The sequence below is a fragment of the Rhinopithecus bieti genome, unplaced genomic scaffold (assembly GCF_001698545.2).
Source record: "Rhinopithecus bieti isolate Rb0 unplaced genomic scaffold, ASM169854v2 scaffold_788, whole genome shotgun sequence".
Lineage (NCBI taxonomy): Eukaryota > Metazoa > Chordata > Mammalia > Primates > Cercopithecidae > Rhinopithecus > Rhinopithecus bieti.
In genome coordinates this window covers 1507731-1524479 of record NW_016803416.1, presented here as the reverse complement: position 1 = coordinate 1524479, position 16749 = coordinate 1507731, and the positions used below count along the sequence as shown (strand labels likewise).

The following is a 16749-nucleotide window of genomic DNA, read 5'->3' as shown; positions in this document are numbered from 1 at the left end:
TTAACATTGACAAGACTGTTTATATTCAAGGTTGGTTCTATACTCAGATTTTGTTGGTGCAAGCTTTGTTACATCAATAAAAACTTCTCCAGCAAGGCCAGTCGTCTCTATGGAAGTAAGGTCAGCCAAATCATGCACTAGAATAGAAATGGGGTTTTAGCATTCTAGGGCAAGACTTGCAAATATTAAAATCTAGTCTGGATACGTACAACCTTCGTGTGACTTGATAACTCATAAAAGCTTCCTTTCCTTCTGGCCTAGGCAGTCCAGGATTCATGCAATGTCAAAAATGCCAGTCATTGAATTTGTACTGATTTCACCTCTGATTGGAACAGTTTCTGGTGTCGCTTTCCTCACATTCACGAAGTCCCCTTTTTTTGCTCAGGCTGCCTGCGTCCCTGTGATGCTCAGCAATGGATGGGAGTTGCCATTCTCTGAAGTGATTAATTGGAACCAAGCTGCCGTCATAGGCGATGAGAGATTGTTATTACAGGTAAGGAAGGGGCTCTGGCCTTCAACACGTCAGCAGATCATTGCTGCCCTCGTCCAAACTTTCAAAGAAGATGAATCCAAAAGGTCAGCTCTATAAAAGAAATTTTATCAGGAGAAAATTACCTGTGTCATGGTGAATATGAAGTCATTTAATATGACATTGTTCACTTTCCAGCAAAATCTGCCCAGGTCCCCAGAATATATTCCGAAAAGAAGTTGCAGGTAAAGAATGGGAGCTTTGATTTTCAAGAAGAAGTGGATCTCCACCCCTTTCAATAGCCAGAATTTTTAGAAATATTACCAGAGAGTTTGTATTCTACCCTACTGTTTCATATTCTTTTCCTCTGTTTCTGCACTTGCCTTCAGATTAATTTTCAGAAAGAGAGAGGTCTCTAGGGCTTGTTCTTGTAATTAGTGTTATCATTCCTCAAATGATCCAGTCTGGGTGTCTGAGCGAGTGTTATCTTCAGGATGTATATTTAAATGAGCAGCCCCTAATAAAAGTTTGAACTGCTCAAGAGCTGCCTAGGGAGGGGGATACAATACTCACAGAGAAATCTGAGGGCAGGAATGATCATGTATTTTTTTTAATTACTAAGGATTTTATTGCACCATCCACTTTATCTTTGAATTACTATAAATATTTGTAGAATTGTTTTTTAATGTTTTTGCCCTTTTATTTTTTGAATATCCATTAAATTGAGTTTCTAAGTTTGTTTTTTTGTTTTGTTTTGTTTTTGTTTGTTTTTTTGGTCTTTTGTTGTTGTTGTTGTTGTTGTTGAGATGGAGTTTTATTCTGTCGCCCAGGCTGGAAGTGCAGTGGTGCGATCTCAGCTCACCGCAACCTCCACCTCCCAGGTTCAAGAGATTCTCCTGCCTCAGCCTCCCAAGTAGCTAGGAATACAGGAGCTCACCACCACGCCTGGCTAATTTTTGTAGTTTTTGTAGTGACGGGGTTTCACCATGTTGGCCAGGCTGGTCTTGAACTCCTTACCTTAGGTGATCCACCCGTCTCAGCCTCCCAAAGTGCTGGCATTACAAGCGTGAGCCACCGTGCCCGGCCTCTAAGTCTGTTGTTGATTCTCCTTCTGTGCTGCTGCCCAGTCTGCTAGCTGACTGGTGAAGTAATGCAGCACTTTCCCTAAAATAACAGATGAACTAACTGTAACTGAGAGACCTATGGGTTAAGCAAACGAAAGTGACCACAGCTCCTGAAACATTACTTCTGTCTGGTACTCAGTTTGTGATCTCCATGGTACCTAGGATCTCAGAAACAAAGGTAGGAATATAGCAGAATCTGTTTTTTGGGGGGATAAGTTATTCTGCCCTGAATGCAACTTCATTTTTTAGGTGTTCATTGAGAAAGGGGTCTGGACTTTTTGTGAAAGGGCCACTTTTATGCCAATGATTTCCCACTGTGCTTCCTTAAGGAAAGGAAGTCCTTGCAGAAACACCAAGGAAGAGTTTTCCCCATGCAGAGATCGTGTATGCCAAAATCATTTATTCATGAAAAGCCAAACAAGCGTGATGCAGGTCATGCTTGTCCATGTTGTCTTTTTTCTTCCTTTTTTAAATGTAATACTTGATCACTAAAAGAAATTTGAGAAATAAAGGGAATAAAAAGCACCACCCATAATTTTCCTTTTATATACACCAATGCTCCCATGAATTGGATGTGAACAAGTTGAAAATGTGTCTTTGGTATGGAGCACATTTTAGTATACTTAATTGTGGTTGTTGGTTTCTTTTCTTTTCTTTTCTTTTTTTTCCTTTTCTTTTTTTGTTTTGAGATAGAATCTCTCTGTCACTCAGGCTGGAGTGCAATGGCGTGGTCTGAGCTCACTGCAAACTGCCTCCCAGGTTTAAGCGATTTTTCTGCCTCAGCCTCCCGAGTAGCTAGGATTACAAGTGCCTGCCACCACACTCAGCTAATTTTTGTATTTTTAGTAGAAATGGGGTTTCACCATGTTGGCCAGGGTGGTCTTGAACTCCTGACCTCGTGATCCACCTGCCTCAGCCTCCCAAAGTGCCGGGATTACAGGGGTGAGCCACTGTGCCCAGCTGCTTCTCCAGTTTCTACCATTTCACCAAAGTTGATGGGCATTTCATCTTCTGAAGCAACTTTTTGGCTTGACTCTGAAGATTTTGATTTTTATCACTCCCACCCACCCAGACTTGCTGGTGTTTTCCCCTCTCATATGCAGTCTGTCTTTGCACAGCTGCCTCCATATTGAACAGGAACTGTGTACTGTCATTAACAATGGTTTTAAAGAGTTGGCACCCAGCCCAAATGTCTGCTCTGGGAAATGTGTTTTTGTTATGTTACGATTTTTCATTTCCTGTTTTAGAACAGCTCGGATGTTTTTATTTGCATATATTCTTGTCATCATGTCACCAAGAGAGCTTAATGTGACTTTCTTATATCTATTCTGGTGCATTCCATTTGTTTTGCTACCATACATGACCTTTTATTAAGACTTCATTGAGCTCGGCAACTTCCGAAACAATCCAGCCAAATTGGAATTAATTTATCACTTTCCGATACCTGTCTCTCAGGACAAGCAGATTAATAACCAATAGCCAAATGCCATTAAAACTTGGAACTCTGTCTTTTCAATCAACTGGAGTTGTCTTCCAGAGCACTTTGCATAGTGCTGTCAGACACTTGTATCGTATCACAAACCGGTAGAATACCTTGCACTTGGTGTAGTAAGAGGAAAATGCATCTTATTTAAGAGAGGAGAACAGTATTGGTAGGTGAGTCTGTGATATTCTTTTTCTCCTTTCATAACCGCAGCAGACTCAATTTTCTGGAGACTATATAGCAATGATAGCTTTAGGCATTTTTCTTTTCTTTTCTTTTCTTTTCTTTTCTTTTCTTTTCTTTCTTTCTTTCTTTCTTTCTTTCTTTTCTTTCTTTCCTTTTCTTCTCTTTCTTTTCTTTCTTTGTTTCTCTTTTCGTTTCTCTCTTTCTTTCTCTTTCTTTCTTTCTCTTTCTTTTTCTTTCTTTCTTTCTTTCTTTTTTGAGACAGTCTCATTCTCTCACCCAGGCTGGAGTGCAGTGGTGCAGTCTAGGCTCATTGCAACCTCTGCCTCCTGGGTTCAAGTGATTCTTCTGCCTCAGCCTCCCGAGCCTCCCGAGTAGCTGGGACTACAGGTGCGCACCACCATGCCCAGCTAATTTTTGTGTTTTTAGTAGAGACAGGGTTTGACCTTAGCCAGGCTGGTCTCGAACTCCAGAACTCATGATCCACCTGCCTCGGCCTCCGAAAGTTCTGGGATTACAGGCGTGAGCCACTGCACCCAGCCTTAGGCATTTTTCTAGTAGACTGTTTCCTCATGGCCACGATAAAACAGTGATGCCAACCTATATAACTCTTAGCAGTTACTTCTTGGCATTTAGAAGAGGGTATGGTTATGAAAATTGAACAGGATAATTTTTTTCTAATCTTTCTTTGGCCATCTAGGTGACTTTCTCAGTGAGTAAATAAAAATCAGTTTCCTTGGACTTATAAAGGTTCTATGATATGAATGATTTCTCTACCTTCTCAAAGAATGTTTTATTTCCGTTTGACCTTGGGCTCTGATTACAGGCTAATGTTTGCCTGCCAGTGTTTCTCCTTTACCTGTTGCCTCTGTTTCTTCAGTGTTGCAAATCCAGGTATACACTTTGGGACACAGATTTAGTATCTGGTTTTGGACATTGCCAAACCAAGTGAGCTTTTCCTTCTCCTCTTACTGTGAAGCTGTGTTATTGCTCCTCCTAAGGGGAGTGTTGAATTAAAAAATGCGCTACCACTTCCTTCCCCTCCAATGGAAACTCTGTTACAGTCTTAGTCAAATGCCATGGGTAACTTTCCTATTAAAGCAGCTAACGGAGCATTTCTCCTTCTTGCCCAGACTCCCATATCTGTCAGATTAGTCATATGTTATGGAGGCAAGCATGCAGAAAGAGGTGAGCACAAAAGGGCAATTGCTAATCACAAGGAATCTTCCCTTAAGACTATAGACTCTGTAAATGAAATAGACCTTGAACTGTAGGTGAAAATAGGGAACAAGCCCAGAACACTTACCAGACTCAGGAAGTACATTTCAGAACTCCAGACCCAAGCAGTTTCCCTTGCAGACATTAAGCAACTGGTCCAACTTTTAATAGCATCACTCTGATACCAATAATGATAGTAGTGATTGTAAGTTATATTAATTAAGTTTTCCATGTTTTAGGCACTGTGCTAAGTAAGCACTTGTATAATCGTCATTAAAACCTTAGTACTTTATCCCCACTTTATGAGTAAGGAAGTGGAGTCTTTGAGAAATCAGCTAACTCGTTCAAGAAAGCACAGGTAGTAAATGGTAGAGGGAAGAATCCTTCCTTGATCTTTCTGACTCCCGTGCCCCTGGGCCTAGCCATTCAGCAGCTATACTACCATTAAAAATAATGATGTCCCTGTGGTGGCTTCAGGTGGTTATATTCACCTCCTATTTCTTAATAACTACTATATAAAAACCACTCTGCTAACCTGAAAATGTGTAGCAGGATAACAAGATATAGGTCCTTCCTTTAAAACTGTATACCCTGGAAGAGAGCAGTGATTACTAAACATATATGACAGTTGAGAGATCCAGTTAGACTTGGGTAAGGGCTGAAGGCAGAAAGAGAGATATGGGAAGCAGAAAGGCTCAAAGGTGAGGTAGAAGGTATGTGCACATAAAAGTGACTGACCCTAGCTTCAGCTTGGATGGGAAGGCTCATAGACATTCTCTAAAAAGTCCTTTTATAGATGTTTTATAGTTCCTGGGATGACCAATCATAGAAGTGCTTGGGAGATAAAGTCTTCTGGCCTTTCCCCAAGACCTATAGTTACTCCTCTATAAAATTTGGTTGTTCTTGTGCAAGGTTGAGGATTTCTGGAAGCAGCAATTGTGACTATAGACTTACCTAAGCAACTGATAAGCTGCTTCTGAATCTTAGAGGTGAACTGTAACTTTCATACATCAAAGGCCACTGGGGCGGATTCCCAGTAAGTGCTCTTTGTAGCTGACACTTCTTAAGGTCATTTCAACTTACGAGTTGATGATTTTTAGTAGATCTATGCTAGAAGTCGAATGCTATGAAGAATAAAAGCCTAACCCAGTTGGGTTATTTTGATCAAGTACATCTCTTGGTTTTACAGTTATAATTCCTATGTGTTCACCTTGTGTTACAGATTCCTTCTACAATCAGGTCTATTCATCAGGATAAAATCCTAGCACTTAGACAGCAGACACAATTCTTGTGGGAGGCTTATTTTTCTTCAGTTGAGAAGATTGTATTAACTACACTAGAGGTAAGTGAGACCACTTGGCTCTTGGGCTTGAATAATGGTCCTTTATACACTTCTCTCAGCCTTCTGTTTTGCTATCAGTGATGTGTGATTGGTCCAATGGGGCAAAACCAGATTCCTGTACTCGGATATACTGGTTAACCTCTTTTATCTGCTTTGCCATACCCAAGAAAATACTCTCATTCCTGACAAACTCTACAAAGGAAAACCTATATGGGGAGAAATTATACTCAATGACACAGAGATTGACTCGGTCTTACATCATTTCAGGGATATGTGGGTCATGACGTGTCTTGTCATTTACACTCAATGGCATCCTTTGAAGACATGTTTCTGGAGTTCATTTAGAAAAAAATATTTAATGGCTTGGCTCAGCGGCTCACTCCTGTAATCCCAGCACTTTGGGAGACTGAGGCAGGTGGATCACCTGAAAGCAGGAGTTCAAGACCTGGCCAACAAGGTGAAACCTCATCTCTACTAAAAATACAAAAAATTAGCCAGGCATAGTGGCACACGCTTGTAATCCCAGCTACTCAGGAGGCTGAGGCAGAAGAATAGCTTGAACCTGGGAGGCGGAGGTTGCAGTGAGCTAAGATCGCACCATTACACTCCAGCCTGGGCAACAAGAGCAAAACTCCATCTCAAAAAAAGAAAAAGAAAAATATATATAATGGCCAAGTAAGGGCAAATCCTCTACCATTCTAAAAATATGAGTAGTTTTCTGGACACCACAGTCCAATGGCATTGGGGGACAGCAGAATTAATTCTCAAGTCTTATGCAAGCCAGCCAACCAGCGTCAATGTGGCAAAGTTGTGTTAAGAGGAAAGTCAGGATCATACCCATGTGGCGCAGAAAGTGTTAAATTTGTGAAAGCAGAAAATCTTTTAGGCAGATGGGTGCCCATCCTCAAGTTGCTTTTTTTTTTAAGGCAGGACGGAAAAAGAAAAAGGAAGCATGGAGATGATTAAAACCTTTGGAAATAGAGCAGATAGCATTGGCCTGAGGCTACACCAAAGTAGCACAAAGAGCTAGGAAAAGATTCAGGAAGCTGCACACGCATGTATTACAGGCTTGAAGGAAGGAGAGCAGAGATATTCACTGAGGTGATTCTGAGGTGTTCCCAAAATGAAGTGGGGGCATTGTGGCCTTCCTTTTGGAGAATTCACTCGGGAAAAGTGATGACTGCTCTAAAAGCTAATGTGATGTGTAACCTACATTGAGAAGTCTGAGTAATACCAAGAAACTGAAGTTACCCTACTTGGTCCACATCGCTGTTTTCTTGCCATCCTGACTCAGAGCCAGTGCTGGTCATGTTCCAGGCACACTGGGGCATTTATCCACCCCATGCTGAGCTTGGGCTCCTGCTCCCACCCTAGGGCAATTTCTGGTCAGTGTCCTCTTAGGCATAGTGTATATCTTTTTCATACTGGAACTGGGTAAAAAGGGCTGTTTAGGACCCAGGCCCATTCCCATGAAGGGGACAGGATCATAATGACTTCCAAGGGCTTTCTTCCTGCAAGCAAACTTTTGTCCCTCCAAAAGCAGTCTCCTCAATTAAAATCAATTGAGTCATTACCTCTGTTCACAGTAGCAGATTTGAGTATTTAATAGAGTTATCTTTTGCTTTTTTAATCCTGTCCTCCATCTAAGATCCTTCATAGGCCCTTCTTAAAGAATGTTGAATGTTATTTTTTCTCCCTTTTTGGAGTGCCGAGTAACCTTTTTTTTTTTGAGACAGGGTCTCTCTCTGTTACCAGGCTGGAATGACCTTAAGCAATCCTCCCACCTCAGCCTTCTGAGTAGCTGGGACCATGGGTGCGAGCTACTATGCCTGGCTAATTTTTTATTTTTTATGGAGACGAGGTCTCGTTATGTGGCCCAGACTGGTCTTGAACTCCTGGCTCAAGCAATCCTCCTGCCTCGACTACCCAAAGTGGTGGGATTACAGGAGTGATGATTAAATAAGGACACATTCATTTTAGAAACTAATAGAAAACACTTAAAACATAAAATATAAAGTAATTCCTTCATGCAAAACCACTATTAACATATATATCCACACAAACATATATATTTGTTTTTACATGTAAATTTAAAATTTGTGATAGTTTTAGTTTTAAAAAGGAGTCTTCGTATACTTGCATTATAACCTGTTTTCTGCTTAATAATGTTAATATTTTCTCATGTTATTAGATTTTTTCTATAATTAATGACTATATGATATTCCATTTATGATATCATCTAATTATTTAAATTAATCCCCAATTTGAGTAGATTCCAGTTATTTCTGGCTTTTTATCTTTATGTACATCATTGCAGTAAATCATCTCAAGGTCAAATTATTGTGCAGATTCAATATTATTTCCTTAGGATAAATTCCTTGAATTTGAAGTCCTGTTTCAAGTAATATGCCAAATGCTAAGATTTTTTTGTTTTTTTTGTTTGTTTGTTTGTTTGTTTTTGAGACAGAGTCTCACCCTGTCCCCCAGGCTGGAGTACAGTGGCACCGTCTCAGCTCACTGCAACCTCTGCCTCCTGGGTTCAAGCGTTTCTCAGGCCTCAGCCTCCCAAGTAGCTAGGATTACAAGCATGTGCCATGGAGATGGGGTTTCACCATGTTGGCCAGGCTGCTCTCCAACTCCTGACCTCAAGTGATCTGCCTGCATCAGCCTCCCAAAGTGCTGGAGTTACAGGCATGAGCCACCGTGCCTAGCCCCAATACATTTCTTTCTTCAGTGTTTTCTCTGCCATTTTTATGTATCTTTGGGTTGTTTCTGGCCTTTTAATTCTATCCTATTACTTGTTTACCTCTAATACATTCAGACCACGTTTCAGTGTTTTAATTTTTTTTACTGTATTATGCATCCTATCATGAACTTCTTCTATTTGTTTAAACCAATATGCCATTATTTACTATTAATGTTCTTTTTAATTATTTATTTTTTATAGCTAACTATATCTGTATCCAAGCAATGACTTTCTACATGTATCTTAAACTACATCTCTATTTCTTTAGGATGGAATCCCTGAAGTGATCTTAATAAGCCAAAGAGTCTAGGCATTTCTAAGGCTTATAATATATTTTGCCAAATTATCATCCAAAAACATTATATCCACCCAGAGTCTCACAAGCTGTCTGGGCGTGACTGTCTTTTGCTGTGCTCTTGTCAGCCTCACAGATCCATAATTAAAACACACACATCTACCACTTTGCTGATTTGCCAGATGAAAGACGGTATCTCATTAATTACATGTCTTTTGCATATGGTTTATTGCATGGATCTGGTCTGTCACCTATTAAGTTAGCAGTGCTCAATTTTTGTATTGTAACAGTTGAATGTCTTACATTCGTCAGAATAGGATCAAAATAAGATCAAGCTGTTCTCATCTCTGAACCTGAAAAGGCCTTTTCCCCTTCGTATTTAAACCATGCTTTTTTTTTTTTTTTTTAGCAACACAGTTTTGAGTTTTTTTTAAAACACTAAAAATGATACACTTCATTCGAATTTATAGCAACTGTCAAATCTCTTTATATAGTTCCAAGATTGGATTGTAACAGTTTGACCTCTCAACCAAATTGATGACAGGTACTACCTAGTTTTCCAAAATATTTCATAACTCAGAGTACCCCAGAATTCAATATAGTCAGAAAATCAGGGGAAATAGAAGAAAATGCCATCCGCAGACACAAATAACACAGCGAATGTGTTTATAAGAACAATTTAAGTATCACATATCAAAAATGTGAACTTGGCGTAGAACTTAGATAATATACTTCATTTAGTCACTGCTGGAGCTACTAAGGCATGAGAATAATTCAGCTACTCACAGTTACCGCATAGACTTGAAGATCCCGGCCTAAGGAGGTTCTGTGCTCAGACTGTAGGTCTTTCTCCTTGCCTGCTATATTCTAGGCCATGGGAATGGGATTATGGAGTCTTCAAGTATTATGAGCCCTAGAGTTGTAGGTAGAGTGCTTAGACTCAGTTGAAAACAGGACATCTCATTTTCTCTTCAATGCCAGGGTCAAGTTGTTAGTACATTTCATTGTACAGAGCTCTGTCTAGGATTCTGTTAGTTTTTCCAGTTTGATTAAAATTTTCTAATGCTGCATCTTGGTAGTAAGGAGCTATTTAATCAAACTAGGCTCTGTAGAGCTCAGTTTTTTTGTGTAAATTGAGAAGTAACTATGAGGTCAATGATAAAACACTGGAAAAACAGTGCTCCTTCATGGATTCCATTATTTGTCAGAATATTGCACAATAACCTGGCACTAAGGATGGAATCATTGGAGTTTAGTCATAATCCAGATGAGTGAAAGAAAGTGCTTGAGATTATAATAATATATGAAAAGAGCCAGTGGTAGCTAGGAAGGTATATAGTTAGTGGAGTTTTATGAAGTATGCTCCATTTTCCTCCTCAGTTATCTAGCCATGCACATCTGAACCATAGTATTGCTGATGCTATCATACAATGATATTTGAAAATCAGTGGGATAATGGAAATAGACAATTGATCTGGCTTCAAGTAAAGGGGCATATGGTGGCGTTGTGTGTCTTAGGCTACAGTGCTTTGGTTACAAGATGAGGGGCTACATAGAATGACTTTAACCTGTAACCCATCATCCATTATTTGGAAAACAGAGGATACATAAAAAGAAAAATAAGGAGCCTGTCATTCTTCCCTTTGAATTCACATCAATTAGAAATATTGTCCTTATCAAGGGGGCCATCTGGGACCATAACAAAAAAAGTCTTGTATTATGTGTTTGTGTATGTGTGTGTGTGTATTGATTTTGTTTATAGCCAAAGAAGCATCCAACCTCTAAATCTGATGTCTTCTTCCACAACAATAAAGAGTAAGCAGTAAGTGCCATGAAAAGATTCTGGGAGCTCTCCAGGGTAGTGATAGGAAGAATTGCAGAGGGGAAAAAAATGATCTTTCTATATGGTGAAATGAAATCCATATTTCTTTATGCTTTTAGAAGGCAAGTTGATATAAACCTTTTAGAAAGACACTTGGCAATACTTATGAGTAGCCTTAAAAGTACTTATACTCTTTGACAAGATCCTACAGAATCAATTCTGGTCTGAAGGAGTGGTTCATACCTATAGTCCCAACACTTTGCGAGGCCAGGGAGAAAGAATTGCTTGAGCTCAGGAGTTTGAGACCAGCCTGAGCAACATAGTGAGACCCCATCTCTACAAAAAATAAAAATAAAAAAATTAGCTGGGTGTGGTGACCCTCCCCTGTGGTCCCAACTACTCAGGAGGCTGAGGTGAGAATATCCTTTGAGCCCAGAAGTTTGAGGCTGTGGAGAGCCGTGACCATACCACTGTACTCCAGCCTGGGTGACTGTATGAGACCCTGTCTCAAAAAAAAAAAAAAAAAAGAAGAAGAAGAATCAGTCTTAAATGTGGAAAGTTTTATTCATAAATATGTTCATTGCTTTGCATGGAAAAAATGCTGAACTGATCATTAAGAATAATGAATCATGAATACTATTAATATGGAAACATACCTGTAATATATAATATCTATACTATTGCCACTATGTAATAAACGGAAAACCCAATGCCTAGAAAACAAACACAGGAGTGAGTTTCTTCTTAAAGGCAAAAATGAAGTCTTAAGTATAACAACTTAGGCAGCTATTCTTAAATTCTGAGACATTGTTACAATTAATGTGGTATTTTATTGCTTTATTACAGATGAAAAAAATAATCCACAAAGGTGGCAAATTGCTTGACCCAGGTTAAATTCAACATTTGCTACTGCTTTCATACCTGTCCTATATCTTTCTGTCAAGATCCATTGGAAGACAGTATAAAATGTTTGTTATTTCAGAAGAGTGCTATATCTTATTATCATATCCTTGAATTTCAAAAGATAGCAATGTTGTGATACTAAACCAAAGTCTATGACAGTGACAAGCATAACATCCAAAGACCTGATGTGAATGATGACCCATTTTGTGACAGCTCTGAGTTCCATGCCATTTGTCTGTAGGTTCGATTTATAATGCTGTCTGTTGTCAATTTATTTTCTATCTTGATATCCAAACTTATTTAAGTGACCACATCCTAAGAGGTACATAAATTTGAAAAGAAAAAAAAAAAGGAGGATCTAAAGAGAAACTAGAAAAAGGAAATAAATAGACAGTACATTTGGAAAGTACAAATAATAAAAAACAGGAATAAATGTTGTACAAAGTGAAATTGCTAACCATGTAAAAAAATCCTTCACAACCATGACAACTTTCTCATAATTAATGCCAAGACAACAGCATTTTAACACATCCCTGTTACACAAAAAGTAAAAATAAATATTTTCACTAGGTTCCTAAAATCTCCACCAAATTAGAAACCTCTATCCAGCCATATAAAATGAGCAATTTTGATCTGGGTGAAAGATAAGATGCAGAAGTCATTTAACTAAGATATTTGAGTTCTTTTGAATTTCCTCCTTGCTTCCTTCCTTCTCTGTCATTAGGAAAATAAACATAAGGTTTGCAAAGATAAATGTAGCCCACTTTATTACTGATCAGTCACCATGTGGAATGAGATGAGGGTGTTAATAACCTTAGCAAATAATAAAACTCCATTTAAAATAGTCTGTACTTAAAATCACATTGCATTAAATGGAGACCTGGAAAATGGTGATTTGGGTCTTAAATCTCAAGACTTACGGCAGGATTTTTTTCCTTTTCTTTTAAATGTAAAAAAAAAAATTGCTGAAAACATAAAATTCCATACCAAGTTAATTATTTGCCAGATCATATTCTAATGAGTGGATGGTATAATTATAAGAGTTTGAAAGTCACAGAGAGAAAGCTATAAAATGGACTAATCACATTCAACTGACAAATGATTCGGGATGGGAGGATGTTTGACTCTAAATGTAGAATTTAATGATCTGCAAGGTCCCAAAGTCCAAAGAAACTAATGAACTAGCTTGGCTATTATTAGTCTTTATATGCCATGGTTCTTGTCCTATTATGTAGGATGTTTTAAGCAATTGTTAACTCACTACTTTTCGAGATGAAATATAGAAAAACTTCAGTAACCAGTACCCAAAGTCCTACAATTGACTTTGAAAGGAAAATGAAATATGACAAGCAAACACATCTACCTCTTGAATTAAAGGAAGAGCTGAAAACCTCAGTAGCTTCTAGAATGTGTCATGTCTTGAATATGCTTTCCATTCAGTGTCTACGAGTATACATTGACCTCTCTGTTCTCTGAGAACAGATCTTGATAGGGGCCTGGAACGTATCTTAGTTCTTACAAGTTTAACCATCAGGGAAAGACTAACTGCTCCACACAGTCTATTTTGGAATGAGCATGGACTCATTATTATACAAAGACAGGATAGAATTTATGGTTTAACTGAAGTTTAATTGGGAAGTTTGATTGGCTATAATTCATATCTTTCTGTTACTCTTTTTCATTGCTCCATTACTCTCTGTGTCTCGCAGACATTTTTATCTGGAGAATTAGAGTGGGAGGGAGGGTAGAGTCACCACTCTGACTGCTACCATCTTTCAAATTTGGATTGGGCATCATTCCTTCCAAATATCATCAGGATCTCATCCTCACTGCGTGCTATGTTTTGTTTTCTAGATTATTCAGGACAGAATATTCAAGCACATATCACGTAACAGTTTAATATGGAACAAACATCCTGGAGGATTGTTCGTACTACCACAGTATTCATCTTATCTGGGAGATTTTCCTTACTACTATGCTAATTTAGGTAAGTGAATTTCCTCCAGGGAGTTGCCCTTGTTTGCCCTGAAGATGTCATATAGAACTAAGGGCCTTTGTTCTTCTATTCTAATGGGGTCCATCTAACACCCTGCACTGAAGATTGCTTTTTCTAGAGTCTTGTTATAAGTGACATATCAAGTTCAAAAACAGAACAGAGCATTGCAAAATGGAAAAAAAGAAAACTTCTTATCTGTGCAGCTCTACTTCATATTTAGTAGAGTTATTTCTCTTTGAGAAATAGGCTCCCCAAATTATGGATCATTTTGAACATGGCAATGGGTTAGCTATCATTTTAAGCCTCATCATATATAAAATGGAGTTAGGAGAGCTCTCCCTTGTTTGTTTGTTTGTTTGTTTGTTTGTTTGTTTGTTTGTTTCACAATCCCAACATCTCTATTCCATACCAAAGAAAAACTGAATAAGAGGAAAGGAGAAATAACTAAGAATATATGACAAGCACAAATTTATTAATTTTTCCAAGGTTTATTATGCTCCTTTTATGTGCTATGCTAATGTATTGCTGGGTACTAGGAATAAAAAGTCAAATAAGATATAATCTCTGCTTTCAAGCAGTTTTCAGTCTAATCACAGTAGGGAAAAGGGAATGGCAGAGGGATAAATCTCTACCACTGGCTACTGTTATTGCCTTAGACATTTATGTATTTGGATCCCCAATTGCTCTCATGTTAGAAACATCATGAACATTTCCCCTCAGTTACAGTTCTAAACGAGGAAGCCTAGGACAGGAAAGCATCTTCCAAACTGATACAGCAAAAAGACAAGATTTTCCACTCAATGCCATTGTTCTCCATAACACCCTCACCCTTTTAAGTTGTACATGTTTAGCTTGAAACTGATGAGATGAAACCTAAAGAAATTCATGGCCTGAAGCATCAACCAGTGACAAAGAACCTTTTAATCCAAACCAAACCTGTTATGGGAACCATCTCTAATTCAGTGTATGGTTGACATTTGGGTAACATAATTAGAATTTAGAAATGGTCAAATTAAGGCACTGGTTGACAAAAATTTCTGTATATTTATTGTACAGTATTTAGATCTTCATTTGGAGTTATCACATTAGAGGTGTGTAAATGATGCTTCTTAAATGATTGCAGGAAAATTTAAAGGCAATGACTTGTCCCTCAATCACGCTTATTCTTCTTACTTGGCAAAACTTCGAATGTGTATCTAGATATTGGGAAGATTAACTTCTTTCTAACATACAATTAAAGTGCTACTGGATGATATAATTTTCTCTACAAAACCTTTGTATAATCCTCTAATACACATAGAGTCTGATTCTAGCCTTTATCCCATCAGTATCAAAGCGTAACTTGAATGTCCCTGCACTGTGTTGCTCGCAGTTAAGCCACTAAAGTGCCAAATTAGTGGGTCTAAACTAATGAAGTTTTAAAAGGCTCTTAACCTGTCTCTAATTTCTTAGTGAGTTCTTGTGGGAAAACTCCTTGAGGGGAAGCCATCTCACTTCTGTGTCTTTGGTGACAGTGGTTGTTTTGCATATCTATGATCCTTTTTGACCTAGGACTTCAAAGCTCGCAATTGGCAAAAGTCTGCGTCGCATACTTTTTTCTCAGCTATGTCACTGCTACACAAAGAAGAGATTCTGGGAATATGGAGGCTTCTTCTCCAAAATAATAATGATGTTGGTAAGGGTGATGAAAATGATAGCTGCTGACATATATTGAGTACTTGTTATTTTCTAAGTCCTATTCTAAGTGCTTTGTATGCATTAACTTGTTGTTTTTTTTTTCTAAGACAGAGTCTTGCTATGTTGCCCAGGCTGGAGTACAGTGGCGCCATCTTGGCTCACTACAACCTCTGCCTTCGGAGTTCAAGCAATTCTTCTGCTTCAGCCTCCTGAGTAACTGGGACTACAGGCACACGCCATCGTGCCCAGCTAATTTTTGTATTTTTAGTAGAGACAGGATTTTACCACGTTGGCCAGGCCAGTCTTGAACTGCTGGCCTCAAGTGATCTGCCTGCCTCGGCCTCCCAAAGTGCTGGGATCACAAATGTGAGCCACCGCACCCGGACAAACTTACTGAATTTTCGAGATAACCCCATATGTTTGGCACTATTATCAGGTCTGTTTCCCAGCTGTAGAAACTCAGAGGGTTAAGTATTCTTTCCAAGGTCCCACCACCAGTAAGTGGTAGATCTGGGATTCAGACCTAGACAGTCAGGCCCTGGATGCTGTTCCTTTCACCTTTTTTCCCACTAGCTAGCTGTTTGAAGTACTATTAGTCAGGTAGAACCCTTTCATTACATAATTAAAAATCAGACACATGCAAACACTGTGGGAGAGACAGCACATGAGGGTGGTGAATAGTGTGTGTATTTAGACACTGGGTACCTAAAAAGCCAAAGGAACATCACAGAAACATCACCAAGAGGGACAAAGGATATTAAAGCAAGAACCTAGAAGTGGACGTTGATCTGGAATTTATTGAGGTCTCTAGACTCAGGCAGTAGCTAACCAGCAACTTTTCATCTTGTTTCTGTCCTGTCAGGACATAAGAAGCCAAGGAGAAATCATCCAGGAGGGAACATTTGCCTCAGCATGAGGCAGTGGAGCAAGGAGGAGTGATTTTCTCAGTCTTGTTTTCCAGTGCTTCATTAGGCTCTGCTCTGCTTTTTATTTCAGGTTTAAAGCCCCCCTCCAAATTCACTGCAGTCATCCATGCGGTGACCCCGCTGGTCTCTCAGTCCCAGCCAGTGTTGAAGCTTCTTGTGGCTGCAGCCAAGTCCCAGTACTGTGCCCAGGTGAGTGGGAAGTTGGCAGAGCAGCCCCTGCCTGCTCCAGCTCCAGACCAGAGATTCCTCCCTCCTTACCTGTTCTCCCCCAGGCTCCCTGGGCTCCCCAGGACTCCTCTAACATCATACCCTCTTACTCCCTTTCATTCATCCTGCCTCATTACACCCTTTTCATCCACTTAGAAATTCTTGGAAGTGAAATCTGGCACAGGGAAGGGGTGGGTTCCGGAGAGACCTTAGCACTGGTATAGGGTTAAAAAGTATATATACATATACCAACACATTCTCTAGAGAAGATATAAGCACATGATTTTGTTTTTAAATGTCAAAATGACAAAGTAACATCCAAAAAGCCTCTGGGAGGCCCCAGATAACTAAGCTTCAC

At 39.1% G+C, this 16749-nt stretch overlaps 1 protein-coding gene across 1 annotated transcript in view; it reads left to right on the top strand.

Moving 5' to 3' along the window:
• The window catches only part of EXT1 (exostosin glycosyltransferase 1), a 323489-nt gene that overhangs the window by 286524 nt on the left and 20216 nt on the right, over positions 1–16749 (top strand). Inside the window, exons 3-6 of the mRNA XM_017882739.1 lie at positions 386–493; positions 5700–5819; positions 13440–13572; positions 16255–16373. Of these exons, the coding sequence (XP_017738228.1) occupies positions 386–493; positions 5700–5819; positions 13440–13572; positions 16255–16373 (480 nt within the window). The remainder of the gene's footprint in view (positions 1–385; positions 494–5699; positions 5820–13439; positions 13573–16254; positions 16374–16749) is intronic.